Source organism: Leopardus geoffroyi, chromosome D2 (genome assembly GCF_018350155.1).
Source record: "Leopardus geoffroyi isolate Oge1 chromosome D2, O.geoffroyi_Oge1_pat1.0, whole genome shotgun sequence".
Taxonomy (NCBI): Eukaryota; Metazoa; Chordata; class Mammalia; order Carnivora; family Felidae; genus Leopardus; species Leopardus geoffroyi.
In genome coordinates this window covers 73,895,012-73,920,200 of record NC_059334.1, presented here as the reverse complement: position 1 = coordinate 73,920,200, position 25,189 = coordinate 73,895,012, and the positions used below count along the sequence as shown (strand labels likewise).

Below are 25,189 nucleotides of genomic sequence, written 5' to 3'. Positions count from 1 at the left end.
GGGCTCCAGTCTCAGCTCTGCGGAGGCCTTGGGCAGCCTTGGAAATGTCCCTGAGCTTCTGTTTCCTCCTCTGTGGGATGGAGCTGAGAAATAAAGCCTACCCCATGGGGCTGCTGGAGAGATTTGCCAGGGGGAGAGCTGACCACCCCCCCCCCCACCGGAGGTGGGAGCCCGGTGATCACGGGGAGCTGGTGGAGGTTGGGGTTCTGGTGTAGGAAAGAGAGGAGCAGGCAGGGGCACCCCGGGGCGGGGGTGCAAGCAGTGATGCCTGCAAGCCAGCCCCACACTCTGCTCACCCCACCCTGCCCAACCCTCTCCTCTGTCCCCAGCTGCTGTCCTGGGCAGGTACTGAGTGAGCGAAAGGTAACTTTGTTTCTCGTGACAAGATCATCACATGTCCATCAAGGAAAATGTAATCCAAGGGGGCGCCTGGGTGGCTCAGTGGGTTGAGCGTCCGACTTTGGCTCGGGTCACGATCTCGCGGTCCGTGAGTTCGAGCCCCGCGTCGGGCTCTGTGCTGACAGCTCAGAGCCTGGAGCCTGCGTCCGAATCTGTGTCTCCCTCTCTCTCTGCCCCTCCCTGTTCATGCTCTGTCTCTCTCTGTCTCAAAAATAAATAAACGTTAAAAAAAAGAAAGAAAAAAAAAAAAAGGAAAATGTAATCCAAGGGAAGAAAAGAGGAAACCACGTCCAGAGTCAGCCCCATTAACCCCCTTGGTGCTCAGACTTCCAGAACTGCCAGGCATAGCAAGACAAAGCTGGTAGATGGGCCTTCATGGAACCTAGTACTATGAGGCAGTGGGTAGTGTCCTCCCTTTATGAACAAGGACACAGAGTCTCCAAAGTTTATGGTCCTTGGTTAAGGAGTGGGAGGGAGAGAGTGGTGGGCCTGCTGGTTTCTGAGCCCAAAGTGTGGGTTCTTCAAAAATGTTTGTTCTGGATTGTTTCTGTCATGCTTCCTCACATCCCTCGCCCCCACCCCCAAGATGCTTTGCTTCCTCGTGCAGCAAACACCTGGCAGCAGGATGGGCCGGGCAGCCCCCCGTGTGGGCTCCGTGCAGGCATGGCGAGGTGCTGGACGGTAAACCTCACTCTCTCCTCCTAGAGTCCTGACTTGCTTGGCCGAGCCGCTCTTAGCCGCGACTGGCTCCACATAGCTAGACTAGATTCTGGATAAAGGTGACCCGGGACCCAGATATTGGTGTGGGGTCAGGGGCCCCCAGGTGGACATAGGCCTGGCCCCTTCTCCTTTGCAGGTGCCTGGGCGGGGGGCAGGGGAAGAGGCTCACTGGGGGGCAGGGCCCCTGTCCCATCTGGAAGCCACACTGATGTCAGGAGCCCTCATTACAGCTGCCTCTGTGGTCTTCCCCAGGGGCCCACGGGTCCCTTCTCCCAGGAGCCCCTTGGCTTCCTTCCAGAAGGTTCAGCGCAAGTGCCACAGGCCCTGCAGGGGTGAGGCTGCTGCTTGCTGGCGGCCTGGAGGAGCAGGGGAGGGGCGGTCTGGGCTCTGCCAGTGGCAGGCTGGGGGCCTGTGGACAAACGTTTGCTATTCCGTTTCAACGCCTGGCCTATGATTGAAAGGAATGAGAGATTCCACATAAAAGTCCGGTCTTTGCCCCTCTGGATGGGGGGTTCCCGGTTTGCAGCGTCTATCGCTCCACGACTCTGCTTTGACTTTTCTTTTCTCATCCCCCCGGTCCCAGAGGAGAGTTAGGGGAAATTCTTGTACCCACATCTCAATAAAAGCGGGCCTGGAAGGAAACCCTTTCTCCTTTGTGCCGCCTTCCTGACCCCCATAGCAGGGGTCTTTGGTGACCTCAAGGAGCAGGGCTCTGGAGTCCTCAGACTCGGGTTCCGATTAGCTTTGTCTCCTGCCAGCTGCAAGAGAGGTTTGCTCTCAGCCACGCCTCAGTTCCTGTAAAGCCGGGCACCGGTGCAGGGTGGTGTGGGATTAAGGGAAGGGGTACCTGCAAAGTCGTTCTTGGGACAGGACACCCGGAGCCGTCCTTGTTTGCTCCTTAGTGTTGTGATTGGTGGTGTAATCGGAAATACCGTGAAGCTTCGGACTGCTAAGTGCACAGCTTTACATGCATGTGCAGCGTGTGTGTGGAGGCTGAAGGGCGCCCTCCAGGGATGTGCGTGTCCCGCTTTCCCGCAACACTCACCGCATGTTACCTTGCGGGGCAGGTGTGATTCAATCCAGGGTCCCGAGGAGAGGAGGTTATCCTGGATTATCTGGGTGGGCCCAGTGTAATCCCAACGGTCCTTAAAAGTGAAAGAGGGAGGCCGGAGGCTCAGAGACAGAGATTGGAAGATGCTTTGCTCCGGGCTTTGAAGATGGAGGAAGGGGACACAAGCCAAGGAATGCAGATGTCCTCGAGAGGCTGGCAAAGGCAAGGAGATGGCTTTTTTTCTGGAGCCTCCAGGACCTTGATTTTAGCCCAGTGAGACCCGTTTCAGACTTGAGACCTCCAGAACTCTCTGGTTTTCGGTCACTAGGTTAATAAAGATGTATTACAGCAGCCATAGAAAACATACGCCCAACAATAAACCCAACAATGTGGATGAACCATAGAAAATGAACCATTCACAATGTGAATAAACCATAGAAAACTCTCTGGTTTTTGGTCACTAGGTTAATAAAGATTTATCACAGCAGCCATAGGAAGGTGAGACACTGTGTAACCACCCCACCGGGCAGGATACAGGATATTTTCATCCCTCTAGAACATTCCCTTGTGCCTTGTCTCAGGCAGTCTCTACCCACCCGGTGAGGAACCATTGTTCTGACATCTTTCACTTTAGGTGTACTTAAAAAAAATTTTTTTTAAATATTTATTTTGGAGAGAGAGACAGAGCATGAGGGGGGAAGGGTAGAGAGAGGGAGAGAGAGAGAGGGAGATACAGAATCCGAAGCAGGCTCCAGGCTCTGAACTGTCAGCATAGAGCCCGATGCGGGCTTGAACCCATCAACTGTGAGATCATGACCCGAGCCGAAGTCAGACGCTCACCTGACTGAGCCACCCAGGCGCCCCTCACTTTAGATGCACTTGTTCTTGAACTTCATGTGAATGGAATCCTCCTTCATGTCCAGGGTTTTTATCCAAAATCGTGCTTTTGAGGTTCATTCACATTGTTGGGTGTATTGATACTTTTGTTCCCTTTTTATTGCTGATTATTCTCATTGTATGGCTGCACCACACTTGGTTCACCCGTCCTCCCGTTGATGGATGTTTGCATTGTTTCCAGTTTTTGAAGATTATGGAAAATAAAACTGCTGTGAACATTCTGGAACAGATCTTTTTGTGGGCACATATCCGCACTCACTTCTCTTGAGTAGAATCCTCGTCACGGATTTGCTGGGTCCCAGGGCAGGGATGCGTTCAGCTTGGGTGGAAATTCTGGGGCTGGACACACAGCATGAGTTAGCCTGGCCAGCCTCGGGGAGGGGAGGCTGACGGTCACCCTGCTGGCCCGCAGTGATTTCTGGGGTGCATACGTGATGCTGTGGACCTTGTCTGGTCCAGGGAAGGGGCTTAGTGGCCCTCGGGTAGAGATTCAGGTGGAAAACCTCAGCCAGCACATGTGTGTTCTGGGTCTTGAAACAGCAGGCAAGCCTGTGCTTCTTGAGCACCTGCTCTGTCTCCAGCTCAGTGCTGGAACTTTTTTCTAGGTCTTCCCTTGTAGTCTTCACACAGCCCTATGAGGGGGGAATAGTCATTACCCGCTTTGCAGCCATGGAAACTGAGGCCCCGGACAGCTGTGTCTGTGGCAGAGCTGGTGAAGGTGGAACCAGGTGTCTTCCCAGGCCCGGCCAACGTCAGGTGTTGGATCCCATCCCCAACCCCAGAAGAGTAGCCCAGGGCTGTGCCTGGTTGGAGAGCAGCCACGAGAGTCAGCTCTTCCCGTGGCAAGGACAGCAGGGGCAGAGTGGGGCAAGGGCAGCGGGGCCTTTTCTCCCTGCAGACGGGTGCGTGAGCCAGGCCTGCAGGATGGCAGATGGCTTCCCAGATGTCCAACAACAGTCCAGCTGGTGAGGGGGTTTATGGGGACAGTAATGATTGTGCAGCAGTGGGGAGGGGCTGATGGAGGCATCTGATGGGTTAACAAGCTAGATCTGTTATGTAGGGCAATAGAGAGCCACAGTCGGTGCTTGAGGCTTGGAGTAAACCTGATGAAATTGGTGGATAGACTTGATCCAGGGGAACAGCCTGGAGGCAGAGGGCAGGGCCCTCTGGGAAGCCCTCCACACCTCTCTGCCTTTGCTCACACTGTTCCCTTTGCCTGGTATTCTCTCCCTATCTTGTGCACTCAGCAAACTTGACCTTGAAGATGCCAGTCAAGCATCACCACCCTGGGGCTGCCTCGCCTACCCCAATCCCCGTGTGGCACTTTACCACGGTGTCTAATAAAGAGTGAAAAATGGAATTTTACAGTTTTATTAATTACAATTTTTAAATCGAAATCATTCACCCTGTTTTGGCCTGATAACTTGTAGTTGGAGTCTCCTGAATTAAATACCCATATGATGGATGTCCCCTAGACAAGATCAACGGCAGCCCGATGGGGATGGGGCAGAGGACGGCATGGGCACGCACACACAGGCCTTGAGGGGGGAAGGGGACTGTTTCACGTGGGCCCTAGTTGATGAACTTCCCAGGTAATGCTGAAGTGATTGTGCTGTGGAGTAGTTTCATTGTACGTCTATCCCACACTTGGTTCAGCCATTCTCCTACTGATGGACGTCTGGATTGTTTCCAGTTTTGGGCGATGATGAAAAATACTACTGTGAACATTCTGGAACAGATCCTGTCGTGGGCTCGTATGTGCACTCACTTCTGGGTCCCAGGACAGGGATGTGTTCAGCTTGGGTAGAAATTCCCCATTGCGTATTTAGCTTCTGGAAGTCTTCTTGTTCGCTAACCCAGAATGCCCTCAGAATTGGGTCCACATCATCAAGACCTTCTGGACTATGTCTGTGGAGAGAGAGAGGCAGGGAGATGAGGGCGAGGAGAGCAGACCTGTGCCGGTGTCCCTCTCACCGGCTCCCACTTTTCCCAGTTTGAGGCATTCCTGTGGGCTCCTCCCGGAGGTCACCCCCCAGAGGGCAGGTCACTGCCCTGCTCTCAGACATTCCCGGCTCAGTGGGGGTGTGCCTATGGGGAGTCAGGCTGGTCACTCTGTGTCTGGAGCATTCTGCTCTGCAGAGGAGATGGCTGTTGATTAATTGAGTTCCAGAAGGAGCTGTTAAAGATAACAATGCAGTCAGAGAGACTGCCCATGCACAGGGTTGGGCTTAATGAAGCAGGCAGGCCTGCATCCTGGGAGGGACAGGCCTGTGGGACAACAGTAATAAAAAGCCACAGACAGACCACCTGGGCTTATGGATGCCCTGGAAGTCCTTCCTAAGCCCCAGCTTGGGCAGTTGGTCATCTGTGGTTGGTGGTGGTGTGTGTGTGTGTGTGTGTGTGTGTGTGTGTGTGTGTGTGAGAGAGAGAGAGAGAGAATGCGTGCAAAGTCCCATTCCCATTCCCTGGACCTTGGTTCTTGCCTCCCAGGCACTGCAGCGGCTAGACCAGGGGTCCTGGAGGCCGAGTGCCCTCAAGCCCACTCGTGCTCATACAACATGCATGCCCCAGGGTGTGTGGGCAGCTAGGACCATCTGTGTGGCCTCACTGTGGCCCCTAAACACAGAACGTGCATCGTTTCCTGGGGATTCATGTCGTATATTCACGTATTCTATAAAGTACTTTATGTAGTATATTAAGGCTCCGCCCACCTCATCAAAGCTGCTTGGTGTTAGGTGGGCTGTGAGACGCTTTGGGAGACACCTTGGGTCCTGTGGCTTGGGGCTTCCCCCCTGCTCTGTGGAGCAGCCTGAGGAAGTAAACCTCATTCCCCGGAAAGTACCTTTACGTGGCCTCTCTATTCCTTGGGAAAAGATTTTGAGCACATCTGGTCCTTGGGGAATTATTCATTGGTTTTCTTTCTTTGTTTTTGTCTGCCTTTACTACCCTGGAAGCAGGTACTCTATTTTAAATCCTTGCAGGAGTAGTTTCTCTTGAAATTTTGCCATGCCTGCTTAGCTTGGCAAAGTCTCAAGTTAATCAATATCTTAACCCAGTTCACTAATTCTTTCTTTGTAAGAATGTCAATCCGTCATTGAAGGTTTTGTATGTTTTTTTTTTTTTCCAACGTTTATTTATTTTTGGGACAGAGAGAGACAGAGCATGAACGGGGGAGGGGGAGAGAGAGAGGGAGACACAGAATCGGAAACAGGCTCCAGGCTCTGAGCCATCAGCCCAGAGCCTGACGCGGGGCTCGAACTCACGGGCCGCGAGATCGTGACCTGGCTGAAGTCGGACGCTTAACCGACTGCGCCACCCAGGCGCCCCAAGAAGGTTTTGTATTAAAAAAAAAAAAAAAAAAAAAGGAAGAATGAGGGATTCGAAACTTAAAAAGTCTTTAAAAGTCTCTGAAAGGATTTTCTCTCCTGCCTGCTAACATGGCAGTGTTTGTCCACTGTGTGAGGAATGTTCTGTGTCCAGATGCCAGGGCCACCCGTGCTGAGAGGGTATTTGGTTCCTGAGGGTGTCCAGCATCCAGGGATGCTCCCTCCCATGTGTCACCCCCTTGGGAGCCCCCGTCCAGGCCGCAGTGGATGGTCCATACTTGGCCTCCCCAGGTGCTCTTCGGAGCCCCTTGTGGCATTTGCCTTCTCTTTTTCTTTATCTTCTGGAAGTAGCCATTTCTCAGGCAGGCTCCTGAACACCTGCCAGCCCCAGGACCCTGGCTCAGTGGCAGTGGTACATACAAGTCATTACACAGAAGAATGTTCTAATGCTGATGCAGCTTGCCCTCCCGACAAGATGGGGCAGTGACTCCTGCAGAGGGCTGGTTACGGCTGCAGAGTATTGGGCATCTTCTGGCATTTATTCCAGAATGCCTTGAAACTGCCTGTCTGTGGGGGGAAGCACTGCCAGGTCCTGTGTCTGCAGCCCTCCGTCAGGAAGGAGCTTGGCATTCAGCTCTGGCCAGCCGGCGGCTACGGAGCATCTAGGGGAAAAGTGAAAATACAGCTGGTGACTGGGGTACCGTCCCTGCTCTGTGCCTCTGTTCACATGTTGCCAGAGCTCAGGGTGCCTGGGGACAGGCCAGAGCCAGCTGTTGGCCCCGGCCTGCTGGGAGAGTCCGAGACTGGCAGCCAGCTTTGCCACTGGACAAGTTCCGAGGGAATTGCCGGAAACTGCCAGGCAGAGAGGTTGGTGGCTGCCCAGGGTCGGAGGGAGGGCGGGAGGGAGCGGCGGCCAGGGTGGGTGGGAGTGACTGATGTCTGCTTCCAGGGAGGAAGGCTGCGCTCCTGAGTACAGGCGGGACAGGGGACAATTTTCCTTACAGAGTGCTTTCCACCAGCTCTTTGATTTTTTTTTTTTTAAACGTTTATTTTATTTTTGAGACAGAGAGAGACAGAGCATGAATGGGGAAGGGGCAGAGAGAGAGGGAGACACAGAATCGGAAGCAGGCTCCAGGCTCCGAGCCATCAGCCCAGAGCCCGACGCGGGGCTCGAACTCACGGACCGCGAGATCGTGACCTGAGCTGAAGTCGGACGCTTCACCGACTGAGCCACCCAGGCGCCCCTCTTTGATTTTTTTTGAGATTCACATCATACAAAAATGAACCTGTCATAAAGTTCACCATTTTAAAGTATACAGTTCAGTGGCTGTTAGTATATCCCCACGGTTGTGCAACTGTCGCCTCTGTCAAATCCCAGAGTGTTTTCATTGCCCCGAAAAGAAACTCATGCCCATTTGCAGTCCCCCCTCATTTCTACTCCCTCCACGGCTCTCAGTGTTCGCGGTGCCGTGCCCCTAGCTGCCCAGGGCACAGACTCTGGCCAATCACAGAGTCCTGGAACCTCATCGAGGCTGGAATGTCACGGAGGGAAGGATCTCGGGCATTGGAGACAGGCACTTACTGCTGTGTGCTTTCAGGAAGATGCTTAACCTCTCTGTGCCATGGTTTCCTCGGCTGTTAAATGGGGCTAACAACAACCTGTTTTCTACCTCACTGGGTTGTTTGTGGGGATAAAATGAGACCCTGTATAAATAATAATATTTATTTGTTACATTTGTTACATTTGTTAAAACCTTTGCCTGCATTATTCCCATTTAATCCTCATTAATCCTGAGAGGTAAGGGTTATTATTATCCTATTTAATACAGAGGGAAAACCAAGCCACGGAGGAGGTTAGTAACTTGTTTAAGGTTGCACAGCTATGCATCGGTTTTTAGCTGCAAGGCATGAAAGACCTGCCTTTATCTTGTCTCCAGAAAAAAGGAAATTAATTATGACTCAGAATGGAAAGTCCGGAAGTCCAGCAAGCTCCAAGGCAGGCTGATTTGGCAGCTCATGGACCCCCTCAAGAACGGATGGGGGTTATTTTGGTGGTGGTGGCAAGATGGTACCCACAGGTGTTGGTTTTTTGTTTCTACATGCCCATGACTCTTCTCCTGGGCACTGTCTTTAGAGTAAGAATTTTTTTTTTCCCAGAGGCCCCCCCAGCTGACTTTCCTTCGTGCTCCATGAGCCAAAACTACGGGTCACAAACCCATTTCCACTTCTGTCATTGGCAAGGGGAAGAGGTTTGCCATGATTGATTTAGATTACTCAGGATCGACCCTGGGGCTGGGGAAAGGTCCCCCTTCCTCCACCCCCTGGCTCGTCATGTAGAATTGGGGGTTAGTTAAGAAGAGAGAAATGGATTTTGGGTGGACACAGCTGGATCCACCAAGACCAGTAAGTAACCCAGCTGGGATTTAGACCAGTCCCCCCCCACCCCCCCGCCGCCCCGTACTTAACCACACTGCAACACAGCTCCTTAGCTCCTGATGGATAGTGAGGGCGTGCATGAATCTATACCGTCTGTTCCTACGTGCTCCCCGTTTTTTGACCTTTTGTTATTCTTCTGCTAGTAAGTGGTTCTTGACCTTAGCTTGAACCCCTCTTGTGATGGGGAACTCAGTACCTTATGAGGTATTTCCTTTCTTGTTTGACTATTAAGTACTTTTATAGTACTTTGAGATGAATTAGTAAAAGATCTGCTCTGGGTGTGAAAATTGGAAAAAGCCCTTCATTTCATGGCTTGGGATGGCACCTTTGTGGTAAGAACATGGCACCCCTACCTACGGATGGGTGCAGCCCTGCTTGGGAGACATCCCTCCCCCAAGGCAGGTGCCTTTGTGCAGCGTGCAAACTGTCTCTTCTATTAAGGCGCTCTTCAGAGGGGTCTGTAATGTATGAGCATAAGCCTCAGCTCTCAGGGCACTGGCAGAGCATGGGAAGTTTGTGCTCAGGTTCCCCAGCTGGGGGCGCACATGCGCTAAGGGCAGCCCTTCCTGCCTGAAGATGGACAAAGGTTCAGCTGAAGGGGTGGGGGGAGAGCCAGCTGTCTGTCTCCCCCCACCCTCACCTCCCAGTCCCCTCTCCCTTCCCCCTCCCCAGGCACAGATGGTGAATGCTTAGGAGGGGAGATATTCCACTCGGCGTGAGACCAACGGGCCAGAATGGCACTGCCTCTGTCTTTCCCTTTGGTGCAGTCGGCACCCCTGTGCTGTGGCCTCTGCAGACTGAGCTGTCCCAAGGCTGTTCATGATAGAACTTGGGGAAGTCTAATCCGGGGTCTTCCGGGGGCCCAGGCACGTGGAATCTTTTCCTTGGGGTGGGAGAGCTTCTTCATTTACCTGTTCAGTTTTGAAACGTGCTTCATCGTAGAGAACAGGAAAACTCGCATTGAATTCCCTGGTGGGAGTGGGGCATGTGGCTTCCCAGATTCTCCCCCATCCTTGTGAAAGTGCCTCTGGGGGGAGCAGATGGGCTGAGCAATGAAGCCGGGGCCAGACAGTCTCTCACCCGTGGCAGCACCAGCACTGTTTCCCATCACTAAGAGGTTTCCTGAAGCTTCCATGTGCCGAGCGTCTGTCCGGTGGGTCTTTTTATCCTTGATTAACAAGCCTGGAGAGACACCACTGAAAGCAAAAGTGTTCGCTGACTTTGTGCGTTGTGTATGTGGGCGCTCGCCTGTCCCCTGGTGGAGACACATGGCCCGTTACTCAACAGCAATTGGACCTATTTGATGATGATGATGATGATGATGGTAGTGATAATAAATAACATCTATAATTCATTGAATGCTTGCCATGCACCGGGGCTAATGGGGATTATTTCATTTCGTCCTTGTAGCGACCCTATAAAATATATCGCCATCATCATGAACCCCCCACCCCCCAGTTTCCAGGAGAGAAAACTGAGGCTCTTGAGAAATTAAGTAGCTCACCCAACATCGTGCATTTGGGAGTGGCCATACTAGGATTTGAACTCAAGCTTTCCTGACCCTGAGCTTGTAGGTTTAACTTCCGCGTTGTCAGCAGCCCCTCCCACGCCGTGATCTTTGGATTGGAAGAATAACGGCTTTCAGAAATGGAGAGCACTGTCGGGCCTCAGAGCCCAAGGAAGCATGAGCCCCACAGTCTTCTGAGCCTGGAGGCAGAGCTCGCCAGCTAGGGCTCGGAAGTGCCCTGTGATCGTGACCGCCTGACCTCCCCCTCACTGTCTGCTCACCGGTGAAATGGGGATTTATGTTAACATCTCCCTTGTAGCTTCACCTGTCGTGAGCAGTGACACCTGTCGGAGACCTGACATCGGGCGTAGTGCAGGCAGGCAGGGTAAGAGCTGGAGAGCTCTGTCGAGCTGCGTGGCATCCTGACAGTGTGGGCTCCTTAGCGTTCTGGGCCTTACTTTTCTCATCCACGGAATGGGAATAATGACAGTGCCTCACAGCCCCCACTCGCACAGCAGGGTTTCATGAGCTACACCTATAAAGCTCTTAGCTTGGCATGAAATTCACATTCCGTGAGTAGCGTGATGGCTTTCCTGATAGGTTTCTGGGTCTGTTCGTTTCTAATAATTTCAAATGAATAACGTGAGTTTGAACAAACTCATACAAGAGCCTAGAGTCGAAACTGTACGTGCACGTATGACCCCATTAAGGAATTCAGCAGATGGCAAGTGGGGGCTGTTATTTCAGAGGGTTTCTCCTGAATTACGTCCTTTGTTTATCGAAACGTAGTGATAGAGGCCCTGAGGAGCCCCACTTCACGGAGGGAGAAGGTGTGTCCAGAGGGAGGTGAGCCAACGTGCCTCTGCATTCTCCAGCCGCCCGCTTACGCATATTCTGTATCACCCTCGGGAGTCGTTCGTGTCCCTTACAAATGCTCTCCTGTGAACAACAGAGCCAACTCTGGCTTTGCTGTTCCTGTTCCTAAGCTGTCTTGGTTCTGAGGAGACATGCCCCTTGGCCCCGCAGCCCGAGCTGGTGATGTGTCTGTTCCCTCTACTTGCCCTTTGTTGTTCGTTTGAATCATGATCCAGCAAAGGTTCACGCATTGCAGTGTCTGGAGTTACTATGTCTCTTACGCATCTTTTAAGCTATGGGAGTCAATCTCTGGGGCTGATCAGGTTGATGTGAAACTCATTAGAAATGTAAGTTCTCAGCTGTCCCAGACCTGTCAGAGTGGCAACTTTGGGGCGGGGGTCGGGCCGGCCATCTGTTTGGCAAGCATTCTTGGTGATTCTGATGCACGAGTCTGAGATTCTCTGATCTATAGGTTTCCCCTCTTTTCCTGTATGTTTGCCTTGTAATTCGCTTCTTGGAGAAACCTGACACTTGTCCCGTAGCAGTCTGGGTTTTGTCAGTTGGTCCCCAGGTTCCGATGAACAAGTTCCTTTCTCCTCCTGGCTGAGAACGCTAGGAAGACTCTCCTCCCTCAAACAGAGGGGGCTGACTTTTGGAGGATACTGCAGAATTAGGGTGTCCTCTGGGCACAGTATGGAGGCAGGACCAAGTGCAGATAATCCAGGCTCTGTGACAAGGTTTGATATGGCTGGGAAGGGGGTGAGGCGATGGAAGGAGGAGAGGCCACAGAGGGAGGTGGGGTAGACTTCCAAGGGCCCGGTGCTGGCAGTGTGCTAGACTTCCATCTTGTGGAGTCTGGGAATCGAAGAACCTGACAGTGGTGGAGTTCTATGGGCAGACCTCAGTTTGACCGGATGGCTCTGCCTGTAGGGGAGCATGACTTTGAAGGGGCAGACCTGGAGCAGGGAGTCTGAGAGATGCTGGGCGGGAGCCCTGGTGAATGTCAGCAGGATCTGGACCAAGGTTGTGGTTGCAGAGGAGGAAGGGAATGTGAAAGATGCTAAGAATCTCTCACAGGAATGACTCAGCTTGGGAATGCAGTAAGACAGGAGGCAGGAGTCTAGGAAACCTATCTGGAAACTATGGTGGTTCCAATGACCAAAGGGAACGTCTGAGGAGAGAGGCAGGTCCGGGTGCTTTGAGAGCTGATTCCACATTTTTGGAAGTAACTCAACACATGTATTATTAATATTATGACTTGGGGAGAGGGGTCAATGCCTCAGTTGGAAAAGACCTCTGTATCCCTCCAAATCTGTGGATAGTAACTGAGTCCACTTATGGGCATACATATAAACATCCATCCACGGGTATAAACATACCCTTCCATCCACCCATCCATCTATCCATCTAACTACCCATCCTTTTATACCTCCATATATCCATCCATCCACCCAACTGTTCATCTATCTAGCCATCCACCCACCCATTTCTCCATCCATCCATCCATCCATCCATCCATCCATCCATCCATTCCCCTACCTATGTATCCACCCATCTATCCATCCATCCATCCATCCACCCATCCACCCACCCACCCACCCACCCATCTACCCATCCATCTATCCACCTACTCAACATATTGAGTGCCTGTGACATGTAAAGAACTGCAGAATCAGAGATGAATTGAAACATGGCCCTGCTCAGATGAGCCCAAGGTCTGTGGAACTGAAGCCAGATGAGCAGAAATATTATTTAATACCATGTAGGGGGTGATCTGATGGAGCCCCTCCAAATGTCAGGTTCCAGGGGTCAGGGCTGTGAGGTTGCTGGATATAATTCATGACAGTTAATAGGAAGACCTGTTGGTCTAGGAACCATTTCCTCACCTCCCCCGGTGGTGACCTAGATGCATATGTGCATGTGAACCATCTTGCTCATGGTCTGGGGTCGCAGGGACTTGGGGAGGCTCACTGCCTCTGGGGAAATCCAGTTCCTCCAGTTCTCTCTCATTGGGGCACCTCATCTCCTAAACCATCCCAAGGGGTAGATAATTGGAGGATGTGCCCAGTGTCAGGATGGGCCTGGTGTAGCCTGCTTCTCTCGGCTGTGCCCGGTGTTGTGGTTTCTGCCACTGTAAATACTCATTTCCGTAATTATTATTTAGTGTTTGGAGAGCAGCTATTTTACACTCAGAGTTCTTTGTAGCCAGGAGGGTCTCCCAGTCCATGCCAATAAAATTTCCATTTACTCTGGACATCAACCATGGTGATTAAAAAAGAAACCCCATAAATTATTTACTGAAATGGAAGTTCAGCTTACAGTAATAATGCATTAGTTCAGCTAGCCATGGAGCCTGTTATAGGGTAATAAATTTTTTTTTATTTTCCTTCTTAAAAGATTTTTTTCCGTCACCTACCCATGACCTTGAGCTGATCAATTTTCAAAGATGACAGTGCAGGGAAGGCATATAAGGAGAGAGAGAAAGGGAGAGCTTTTTACAAATAGCCTGGTTTTAGGCAATTGTCAGCAAATACCTGTTATCGCACAGCTAGGAGGGGAAAGAAATGAAAATATTTATTGTATTTTGTAAATTGTAAGGACTAGACCTTAAAAATCCTCTTGAAACTGACATTCATTTGATAGATATATGAATCTGAAAACTAGAAAGAAGGTCTATTTGGAAAAGCTGGGGAGTCACCATTGTTGAGACCACCTGTCATTTCACATATGAGCCTACAGCCTTATAGAATAAAGTCAGCCCTAGGGTTCTGTCTTTTTTTTTTTTTTTATGTTGTATTTATGGAGCAGCATTGATTTTATGTATCTCAGAAAGCCTACAATTCTGCTCACGGCCATTTGCTGACTAATGTCTCCAGCAGGGAAAAACGACAAGCAAGTTCATGAATTATGGCTGGCTTTGACATTTTCTTATCCAGACTATTTTTTATTTTAAGAACATCTGCTTTGATTAAAGCCATTAGAGCCAGAAGCAAATAAAAATGTGTCTGAATTTTACATGTCTGGCATTTTATAGGAGGAACCCCGATGAAATCTGTGACTTAATTCTCACACCCTTAAGGCAAGGGATTCGTATTAACCTAGTAAATTCGATTAGTTTCTCTTCCACTGTCTGGTTTGGGGTTCTAGGAAAATCCTGTGGCAGGAGACTTGTGGGTTGAGCCATATTTTTACTTATTTATAGCCTCTACTTTGCTGCAAAGATATTTTCATTTCTTTATCTATACCTCTTTGCCATAAACATTATCTTAAACGTGACTTGGTTGAAGAATGTGTTGGGAGATGAGTCCCAGGTTGAGTGAACCTAGAAACACCCTTATCAACTTATTTTTGTATTCACACAAACTAAAAAAAAAAATTGCATAGCAAATACACAAGACAGAAGTGACCTTAAATTGTTTGAAACTAATAGCAAAGGAAACCCGGCAATTTCTCTTGCTCTGCTGGAAAGCTTCAGGGTCTCTTCACCCTCAGCTTACCATAGGTCTGTGGCTGATTGTCTGCATTCTTGCAGTATTCAGTGTTTTGCTGATTCTGTGATGTGAAGTCATCAACTCCCTCTGTGTTACCGCATTTCAGGGTGACGACTTAGTGCTTGGAGTGGAAGATACTGCGAGTGTCTAATGTAGCTGCAACGGTGGAGTGTGTCTTTAACGTCTCAGGTCCCTCAGCTCTGCCCTTGATGACACTTCCTGGTGGAGTATTCTTCTTTAATCTCTGGTTTGCCAGTTTCTTCTCCCTGCCTCCACAGATGGGTGTCAATTCTGTTTCCATCAGCTTCCTTTCTGTCCCCCAAGGCTGCACTCTGAAAATCTCCATTTAGCTCTGCCTTGCTTTTCTGTTCCCAATGGGCTCAAGGCCTTCTGTGTGTACCGTGCTGGACTCTTATGTAGGTGGGCATATTCACGGGGCAGGTGTTAGTGTTGTGGCTTTATGGAGAAGCACAAACAGGTCCATAATTAGTGATGGTTGGCGTTTCCTGCTGTGGATTATGGCCTATGTATAAGCAGTAGCCAGGACGCTCAGCAGGTGCCTTGTGCATATAGATATTCCATATATCAACTTTTATCTCAGATCTGTCACATACCCATAGATCAATAATATTCCATTGGGGCACCTGGGTGGCTCAGTCGGTTGTGCATCCGACTTCGGCTCAGGTCATGGTCTCATGGCTCGCGAGTTCAAGCCCCGCGTCGGGCTCTGTCCTGACAGCTCAGAGCCTGGAGCCTGCTTCAGATTCTGTGTCCCCCCCCCTCTCTCTGCCCCTCCCCCACTCATGCTCTGTCTTTCTCTGCCTCTCAAAGATCAAGAAATGTAATAAAAAAATTAAAAAAAAATAAATAATATTCCATTGACCCCATTCTGTTTATTCCTAATTACTTACCCATTGAACAAGAGCTTTCCAGCTTGGTTAAGATCATTAACACGCTGGAAATTCCCCATACCCCTCAGGACCTGCAGTAGGCTTTTCCATATTCTTTTCCCCACAAATTTTTGAACACCACTTGGACATCCTAAAAAATAAGACAGTAATGTCACTGCAGGCTTTGCGTACTCCCGTGCTGGATTGGTATACCTTAAACTGGTGAATAATCTTGGGTTTGGGTTGTGCAAACCTATAGATGTGGGCGTGCATGATATGGATGCAGCTATAAAAATGTTACTTCTCCATGCCTTCTATGCAAATCAGTTTTACATCATCACATGGTACAGCTGCGATTTCATTTCTGATGGAGAAAGTCCATGAAATTCAATTGCCCTGAGGCCCGGGTGAGTAACCTGCAAGGAATTGGGTGGGGGGAGGGACAGGGAGAACCAAAAAAATCCTTGTGTCTTGTCCTCACGTATCCTGGAGTCCTCTGGGGGCCCAAGGCATGTGTTCAACGTGTGGCCCAACACATGCTCTTTTGCAAGTCAGTGGGACATGCGCTGGGAAGAGCTGAGTGATGGGATAATTAGAACCAAGCAGACAGCGGGGTGGATGGTTTGTCTGTAGATAATAGCTTGTTTGCTAATTGCCAACAGCAGATTTACTGGGCCATTAGACATTTGGTATCTTCTAAGACCTTCTGTGCAAATGTGGACACACGGCCGCGGGCTTTGCAGGTAGCAGGTGGAGAGAAGGTGGCTCCCAGTGCTGGATGGCATCTCTGTAGGCTGCCCAAGGGGCCATGGGCAGGGCAGACTTCTCGCCGACAGGCGGGAAGGCCCATCTGGCTGGGCTCCCTGGCGCAGAGGCAGGATTCCCCCGTTTTATGGAAGGGGGTGCCCTTGGCCGGGAGATTAACAAAGCAGGTGGACTTTCGCAGGCTGGGCCAGGAGCCTGGCTTATGTCTCCCTTCTCTTTTCAAGAGCACCAACCCATGGGTGCTAACAGGAATCAGAAATTGCTTTCTAAGATGAGCAAGTTGCGTTGGTTTTTTCTTTTTAATGAGAACATGTTTATTGTGATAAAGTATATAGAACATAAAATTTGCCATTTTAACATTTTTTAAGCGTACCCATCAAGGGAATTAATTGCATCCACAGTGTTGTGCAACCACCATCGCCACTATTTTCAAACCTTGCTCATCACTCAAAATAGAAACTCTGCACTCCCCATTCCTTCCTCCCCCCCACCGCCAACCCCTGGTAACTTCTGATCTACTGTTTGTCTCTATGAACTTGCCTGCTCTAGATATTTCATACAAGTAGAATTACACAATATTTGTCCTCTTGCGTCCAGCGTATTTTACTCGGCGCAGTGTTTTCTTGGTCCATCCATGTTACAACGTGTACAAGAATTCCATTCCTTTTTACAGCCGCAGAATATTTCATGGCATGGCCATGTCACATTTTGTTGACTCCTCTGTTCACGGGTGCTTGGCTTGTTTCCACTTTCTGGCGATTGCGAATAACATCACAGTGAACATGCACATACCAGCTTGAATCCCTGTTTTCAGATCTTTGGGGTAGGCACCCAGGAGTAGGATTGCTGTGTCCTACGGCAATTCCTATATTTGACTTTTTGAGGATCCGCTATGCTGTTTTCCGGAGCAGCTGTACCATTTTGCACTCCCAGGTAGCTACAAGGGCCCCAGTTTCTTTTTTTTTTTTCAACGTTTATTTATTTTTTTGGGGACAGAGAGAGAGCATGAACGGGGGAGGGGCAGAGAGAGAGGGAGACACAGAATCGGAAACAGGCTCCAGGCTCTGAGCCATCAGCCCAGAGCCTGACGCAGGGCTCGAACTCACGGACCGCGAGATCGTGACCTGGCTGAAGTCGGACGCTTAACCGACTGCGCCACCCAGGCGCCCCTTGGGCCCCAGTTTCTTGCCGACATTTGTTATTCCTTTCTTTTTTTTTCTTTTTTTTATCGCAGCCATCTTGGTGGGCGTGAAGCAGTTAGCGCATGGTGGTTTGGATTCGCGTGTCTCCACGAACCGGTGATGCGAGACATCTTTTCACGTGCTTCTTGACCATTTGTCTTCTTTGGAGAAATGGCTGGTGAAGCCCTTTCGCCCACCAGCTCTTTCGGCCTCTGTCCTTACTGGCTTCTGCACGTGTCTCCCAGGGGTTGGAATTGGAGGCTCCTCAGGAGGAGGGGGACCGTATGCCTGCAGCGAGCGGAGGTGGCTGTGCAGATCTGAAGCCTCACATTCACTCTTGCATGATTCGTTTCATTCCCTCAGCCCATTTGGCACCTGCTGTAGTGATGCTATTTGAGTTCTCACCAAGCAGGAAAAAAACCAAAAATCAGTGAGTGTGTGGGATTAACCCAAGTGACTTGGCAGCAGAAGCAGATGGAACCACGCCTGTCCTCCCGTAGAAGCATCTAGGCTCTGTCAGACACCTCACACCCTCTGGGTTTCCTTGACCACAAGTATTGTTTTAGCCAAGTACCCATTTTTTTTTCCTGCCGGGTATCAGGCTGTGTGCTGCTAGATGGGGAGTATTCGCAGAGCACCCCAGATAACACCTGGTATTGGAAGGCGCTCAGGGTCGGCCGTTGTCACCAGGGTGGGAGCCTACCGTCCCTGCTCCGCTGCTGGCCCTGTGGGTCCTCGGTGGCGGGCAGGGAGAGCAGTGTGGGGCTTCCAGCGGGGACAGTGTGACTTCTCCCTGGGCGCTCATTCCTGGGGGAGAGCCACTGGGCTCTCGCAAGGTGTCAGGACAAACGGCAGCACCGGAATAATTGTGAGAGGAGCAGGGCAATCAACAAAATGACGTTTGTCTGCTTTGCTCTGGGCTCTTCTCTGGTTTGACCTTATGGGGCCCCACGTGCAGGGTCTAGGTATGCTGATCCACCTGTCATTCTGCTGTGGTTTTTCTTTTTTCTTTTTTAATTTGTTAACGTTTATTCATTTTTGAGAGACAGAGAGAGACAGAGCGTGAGCAGGCGAGGGGCAGAGAGAGAGGGAGACACAGAAGCTGAAACAGGCTCCAGGCTCCGAGCTGTCAGCACAGAGCCCCACGCGGGGCTCAAACTCATGAACCGTGAGATCATGACCTGAGCCAAAGTCGGCTGCTTAACCGACTGAGCCACCCGGGCGCCCCTGTGGTTTTTCTTATTGAATGTCAAAGACCTTCAGTATCGCCGAAGAGAGATGAGTTCCCCATGTTGTGATGCGGCCTCATGCTGGAGGGAGGGAGGAGGGGACGTGTCCACCAAGCAAGGAAGTTCCTCCCGGAAGCTGCAGTCCTGTCCTATGTTCCTATAAGGGGGCTTGTTGGTCTATGGGGTTGGGTAGGGAACCTGAGGGTTGTGGATACTCTTTCAAAAAACCTGGTACACAGAAGTTTGCACAGGTGGCTGCAGGTTTGGCCTGTCATGGTGCCTGGCTTAAGAACCAGCTCTTCAGAGGGCGCAAGCCTGGAGATGAGGCCACGTGGGGATTGGGCAGCATCTCTGCTAAGTGGGGGTTGGGGGAGGCACGCGGTGAGAGGCCTGGTGGCCACTGGGAGAAGAAGAACGTTTCATCTGGCCAAGTTTTAAATACCACATACGAGGGGGTGCCAGAACAGACACTCTACGTTCATGGCCGGGTTCAGCCTTGCCTACGACGTTAGCTGGCTTTCTGGGGGGCAGTAGCATCTGTAGCAGCAAAGCCAGGCAGCTCGCTTCTGCCCCCTGGGTCAGCCCGTGCCACTTCTAAGTACATTTGTCTTTCCTTTCAGAAACAGCCCCCACGTCTGCATATTCATCTCCGGCCCGGAGTCTGGGGGACACGGGAATAACGCCATTGTCCCCTTCCCACATTGTGGTAAGAAATGCGTATGTATGTGTGCGGATATGTGCTGATTATCTTTGGTTTCTGGATGTGCCCTCACGAGACAGGCTGCTGGGCAGCCCCTCACATTCATGGGTGGAGATTACATTGTCCTGGTACCAGCCTCGGGAGCCCACCCAGCCCCTTCCCCACCCTGGGCCTGGAAAGGCTTTCTAGAGTGTGACTGGTGCTTCTGGAGCTCTTGGCCTGGGTGGGTACCAGGCAGGGCGGGAGCAACCCTTTAAAGATCGAGGGCCCAGAGGTGGTGAGGTGTCCTTCCGGAAGGGAGCAGCCGCATCTGGCCGGTGCTCCAGTGAAATGCAGTTGCTACAGTTCACTGCCGTGTCCACACGCGTGTGGCTGGGCTTGCTTCTCGCACAGCCGGCCCCAGAGAGAAGATCTGAACAGCGAGGGGGCTGGAGACTGGGCATTTGCTCCCACCTGACCCCTCACTGAAAAGATGGATATTTTGAGGCAGCTCTTCAAGGGGCCCACACGTAGCCTAGCCGACCAGAGAAAAGTACCAGGGGAGGGGTAGCTTCCTGGGTACCAGCCTGTCCTGATTTTCCTGGAACCATCTGCGTTTTACCTTATTCAGCGTCCTGGAACTCCCTCGGTCCTGGGGGACCCGGGAAGCTGGCCACCTATGGCTGGGCCCTCGTATGGCAGGTTTGCAAACTCTGCACCCTGAGGGCTCCTGTAAGAGCTCAGGGTCACCTTGGGGTGTGTGGGGATGGGGGTCAGTGGGGAGAGGCCAGAGGGGCAGAGGGGCGGGGAATCTCACCCCCTGCTCTAAACAATGCATTTCAAACCCCAAATGTATTGGTTTCTAATGTGGAGCTCTGTGGACATATAAAAAAGTCTACATGTTCAAAAAAAAAAAAAAAATGGTTTGGAAAGCTGGAGTGGCCTGACCCGCTTGCTTAATGTTGAGGAACATCTCTGGTCCCCGAGGGGACAGGACTTGCCAGGATCACATGGCGAGGGGCCCTGGCATGCAAAGCCTTATTGCCACTCACAACACACCTGAGCAGATGGAGTGCTCGCCTGGGTGTGCCCAGGCCACAGCTGGCAGAGAATATTCTGGGCGGGCAGTGTCTGGAGGTCTGCACAGGAACGAGGGGAAGGCAGTGAGGGGAAGATTGTGTCAGTCAAGGAACCCCTGGGCTTCCGGACTGGATGGCGAAACTTCCATAATTTGTCATGGTCATAAGCAGTCGATAAAGGGGGTGGGGGCAAGCTCTAGGCGAGTGACTTCACCCTGTCAGCTTGGCCCTCCACTCAGGGACAGCTCCATTCCTCCCTGAACTACCCGGGTGGGGGGCTGAGGCTGGCCTACCTTCTCCATAGGGCTCACCGTGCGGCACACTTGAGCCAGAATTCTGTCTGTAGTGGGGGGCACAACTGGGCACAACCCCCCCCCCAACCCCGGCGTATCCTCCTGAAAGCCAGGCTGGGCCACCGCCACTCCCAACCCCCACACCTTAACTTGGTGTATCTGCAGAATGACGCTGACCCGAATGTCTCGGAACAGCAGACATTTCTCGTGGTGGTGGCCGTTGACTTTGGAACCACGTCCAGTGGCTATGCCTACAGCTTCACCAAGGAGCCAGAATGTATCCACGTGATGAGGTGAGTGCTGTGGTATGGGCGGGGAGGGCCAAGTGCAGGCACCGGTCTGTGCACCTGTGGACACTTGGGGGCGGACCTGGGGGAGGGGAAGGGAGTTAGTTTAAGGAGCAGGTGAGTGGCACTTAGTAGGCGGGTCCTGGATTGTGGCCCAGCTCAGCCCAAGACCCCTGTGCCCCTTTGGGTAAACCACTCTTATCTCTGGGCTCCAGGTTCCTGGTCTGTAAAAGCGTTGACTTAATTCTGACTCAGTTGGTCTGAGGAAGGGCGTGGACAGCGCGTTTGAAATCTGGCCCAGGTTATTCCAGCATGCAGCTCGGGCAAGAGGTGCTGGCTCAGGGTATCTGTGATGGAGGAGGTCCAGGCATCAGCTCGGCCACATACTGTGTGAGCTTACACAAGCGCTGGGCCTTCTAACCCTCAATTTCCTCATCTGCGAAATGGGGATACTGACTGCCTCACCGAGTGTGCACAAATGAAATGAGATTTCCCGTCAAGGGCTTAGCACGGACTGAAATGTAAGGAGGCAAGGTGCTAGTTCTTACATGACGGTGACCAGAAGCAGAAAGCACCATGCCTAAGAAAAAACAGAGGGGTGGATTTCAGCCACGTGAACCTGAAGGGTGACCCTGAAGTTGCCCAGGGTCTCTTGGGACACACTCTGTGCTCAGGACGCCCCTCCCTCCACCCCCGCCCCACCAGGCACACAGCAGCCTGGCACGCCCTCTCGTCCACCCCATCCGCACGCGTGACCAATTGCGAGGACTCTGGTCGATCCCGGCACCCACACTGGCTCCTCCGGTCTGGCGCGTGGCCCTCCTGCAGAGTCTGTGGCCCCTCAAAGCTTTGGGAGCCAGGAGTTGATCACTCTGATTTTCCAAACCCAAGGATGGCTCTCAAGATGCATTGTGATTGGCTTTGCAACAACTCCTTTAGCTGGTAATTGTGGAATTTCGGTATCGCTCCTGGACTAAGAGCTTATGCGTTTTTATAGCGTGCTGCTTAAAACATAAGTCATGAAGCAAAAGTGACCCCTGCCCCAATCTTGGTTTAGATATCCTAAGAGGCTGCAGAGACCCGGGGGTGTCCTGTCATCAGGAAATAATGAAAAGCTGATGACAGCATAGCCCTCTGTGTCCAGTCGTCAGCAGGATTCTGCCTCTGGTTAGCCAGACACCTGCCGTGGGGTCTGCTCTGTCATCCCCAGAGAGGGAAACCCCGAAGAGACAAGAGCATGCTAGGAAAAGCTAGAACCAGTGTTTATTAGCTTCTACATAGTTGTTTTAAGAAATGTTGTTTCAAAGGGATAGCCTTGTAATGAAAATTGGAAATAAAAAAAAAAAAAAACAAACCAAGAAGAGCAGAAAACACATTGCAATTGCTTGGGAGGAATTCTCACCCAGTAGCTGCAGCGTTCAGGTTCTCTAGAGACATTATCTCAGTTCTTGTAGGGAAGATTTTGGAGAGAGGTTCTACCTGAATTTTACTTCAATCAGAACAGGTTAACATAACCATGATACAGACTGACAAAATTATGACTGCGAAAGCTTAATTTTTTGTATGTTAATAGGAAGGGAGGAATAAAAATTGGAAGGGGAAAAACTCAGGAGGTTCCTTGCCTACTGAAAATGGCAGTGTTAATGGTAACAGGAAGTCCATTCGTTGAAACGTTGGAATGTCACCCTGGCTCAGGTGCCTAGTGTCTGCCTGGGTGATGATCATCCCTGTGTCTCAGTGGGGTCACCACGGGGACGTCTCCCTGGGTAGAAGCCCGCATCTTGATGGAGCTTGACTGGGGCACCTGCCAGGGACGGTTCCAGGCCCATCTGCATGGCAAATCTAGGTCGACTCTCCGCCTGGACTGTGATGGTGCCACCAAAGCTTCACGGTGCCGTGTCAGGAGCAGGTGTGAGCTCAGCCAGGTGCTGTGCCACCTTCCTGGCAGGCGGGGGGGGGGGGGGGGAGAGGGGAGAGGTGTGCTTCCCCTCCTATTCTGTGTCACCACCACATGCTCCTCGTAGTGGTCATGTGGCTAGTGGCAGGATGGGAGCCAGCTGCAGAGCCGGGACCTGGTCCAGAAGAGAGCCTCCTGGCCACCGTGGCAGCCGTGGCTTCTCTGCCGTGGCCCCAGAGCAGGAGGGAGAAGCTTCGAGTCACCTGCTTTCTCTACTCTTCTTCGTGTTCTCCTTCTTTCTATCTGGGGGAAGGAAGGAAGCTTCTCTGGGGCTCCACTGACCCCCTTCCCCACTCCCTTACCCTCCCATCAGTTCCAGGATGTAATCCCACAGCCTCTGCCTGTCTGTCTGTCCTCACCTCTCGCCTCTTCTGGCACCTCTTCAGCACACAGACTTGCGGGACATAGTCCCTTCCCACCTCACTGCTCCCATCAGGGCTCTCCTGCCACCTTGTCACGGTGGCTGTCACCCTGGTATGGAGGCACCCAAGTCTGTTTCCTCCTGGGTCTCTCCTGTGAACGCCAGGCTTACATCTTCAACCCCGTCCGGGGAGTTCAACGCCAGCGGGCTCACCTGGAGTTTCCCTCTTTCCTTGGTCAGGGCTCCCGGTTTCTGTGAAGGGCGCTCTCTCCTCTAGGCTCTGAAGTTGGAACATCTGGGAGGTGAGCGCCTGCTCACCTCCGTTGCCATTTAGCTGGGCTCTCACTGGGGATGGCCCCTCCTCCTCCACCGCTTTCCTCTACTCTGGTTGGAGCCCCATTGTCTCTGCTCCCAGAGCAGGCCTGAGCCTCCTCAGCCTCCTGGCTTCCTGTCTGGTTCAGTTTGCTCTGTTCAGTCCCAACTCGGATTCTGCCATACCCCTGCCCTAAAACCTTTAGTGGCTCCCTGTTACTCACTGGTTAAGTCTCTCTCTCCCCAGGGGTCTCTTCCACCTGCTTCCAAACACCTTCCCAATCTTGTTTCTCACACTTCCCATTTACGTACTCCTTCTCTACCCCACACGGTCGCTTGCATCCCAGTAAATGTCCTGTGTTCACCCACCTCTGAGCAGCCTGCAGTGCCCTTCCGTCCTTCAAGATCTAGCTCCCTGTCAGTCCTTTGAGTCTCTCCTGAGCCCTGCATTCTTCCCCTGCCCCACCACCTGGCACTTCTGCCTTCTCTGACCCCCAGGGCATTTCCCTGGGCCCCTTGTTTCCATGCGATAAGCCTGGTATTTATGTATTTGTTTATACCCTACCTTGTTTTAGAGAGGACACAAACCAGCTATACATTTGCTTGGGGTGCTTGCAAATTAAAAAACACAGACCCCCTTATCTCCCCCCCAAAAGACATCGCCTACTAGGTCGTGAGTTGTTGGAAGGCAGAGAGATGTTTCGTCTCCTTGTCACTGGCACCTGCACAGAGTAGATCCTCAGTAAACACTGAGTGGAAGGTCAAAGCAGACCTTATTATTCAGCAAGAACCTGGTGGTTGCCCCTTTTGTATTGCTTTCTAAGCGAAGTCTTATCAGTGATCACTGCTCAGCCAGCTGAACCAGAGAGCATCTGTAGCAGCTATTATGAGCACCCACATCTATAAGAATCATGCACGTGTAGGTGCTTGAATCACTGCTGTCCGAACTGGCCTTATGAAAGAAGGTCCCATAACCTCTGCCTTTCCTTGGTGTCAGGCGATGGGAAGGAGGCGACCCTGGGGTGTCCAACCAGAAGACCCCGACCACCATCTTGTTGACTCCCGAGAGGAAATTCCACAGCTTTGGATATGCCGCCAGGGACTTTTACCATGACCTGGATCCCAATGAGGCCAAGCAGTGGCTGTACCTGGAGAAGTTCAAGATGAAGTTGCATACCACTGGGGTAAGCTCTACTCTCCCTGGCCCCAGGTCCTCCGCATTGGAGAGACAGGGTTCCTCCAGCCTGGGTGGGGGAGGTCTTTCCAACTCAGGAAACCCTTAGGTTTCTCCCAAGCAGAAATTAACATCCATTTACCTTGATCTTAGAGATGACCTGGCACACTCAACACTTTTGTGGAGTAGACAGCACTTCCTTTTATACACGTGGGCAGAGAGATATTCAGAATATTTAACAACTTGTTTGCATTGGAAACTGACCAGAGTGGACGCTGGCTGGAGGCATAGGGGTGGGGG

At 51.6% G+C, this 25,189-nt stretch overlaps 1 protein-coding gene across 2 annotated transcripts in view; it reads left to right on the top strand.

Annotated features, from left to right (window-relative positions):
* HSPA12A (heat shock protein family A (Hsp70) member 12A) overlaps positions 1-25,189 on the top strand; it is a 168,119-nt gene that overhangs the window by 112,996 nt on the left and 29,934 nt on the right. For both annotated transcript variants that reach the window (XM_045439079.1, XM_045439080.1), the window contains 3 exons: positions 19,368-19,453; positions 20,964-21,091; positions 24,713-24,899. In XM_045439079.1, the coding sequence (XP_045295035.1) occupies positions 19,368-19,453; positions 20,964-21,091; positions 24,713-24,899 (401 nt within the window). The remainder of the gene's footprint in view (positions 1-19,367; positions 19,454-20,963; positions 21,092-24,712; positions 24,900-25,189) is intronic.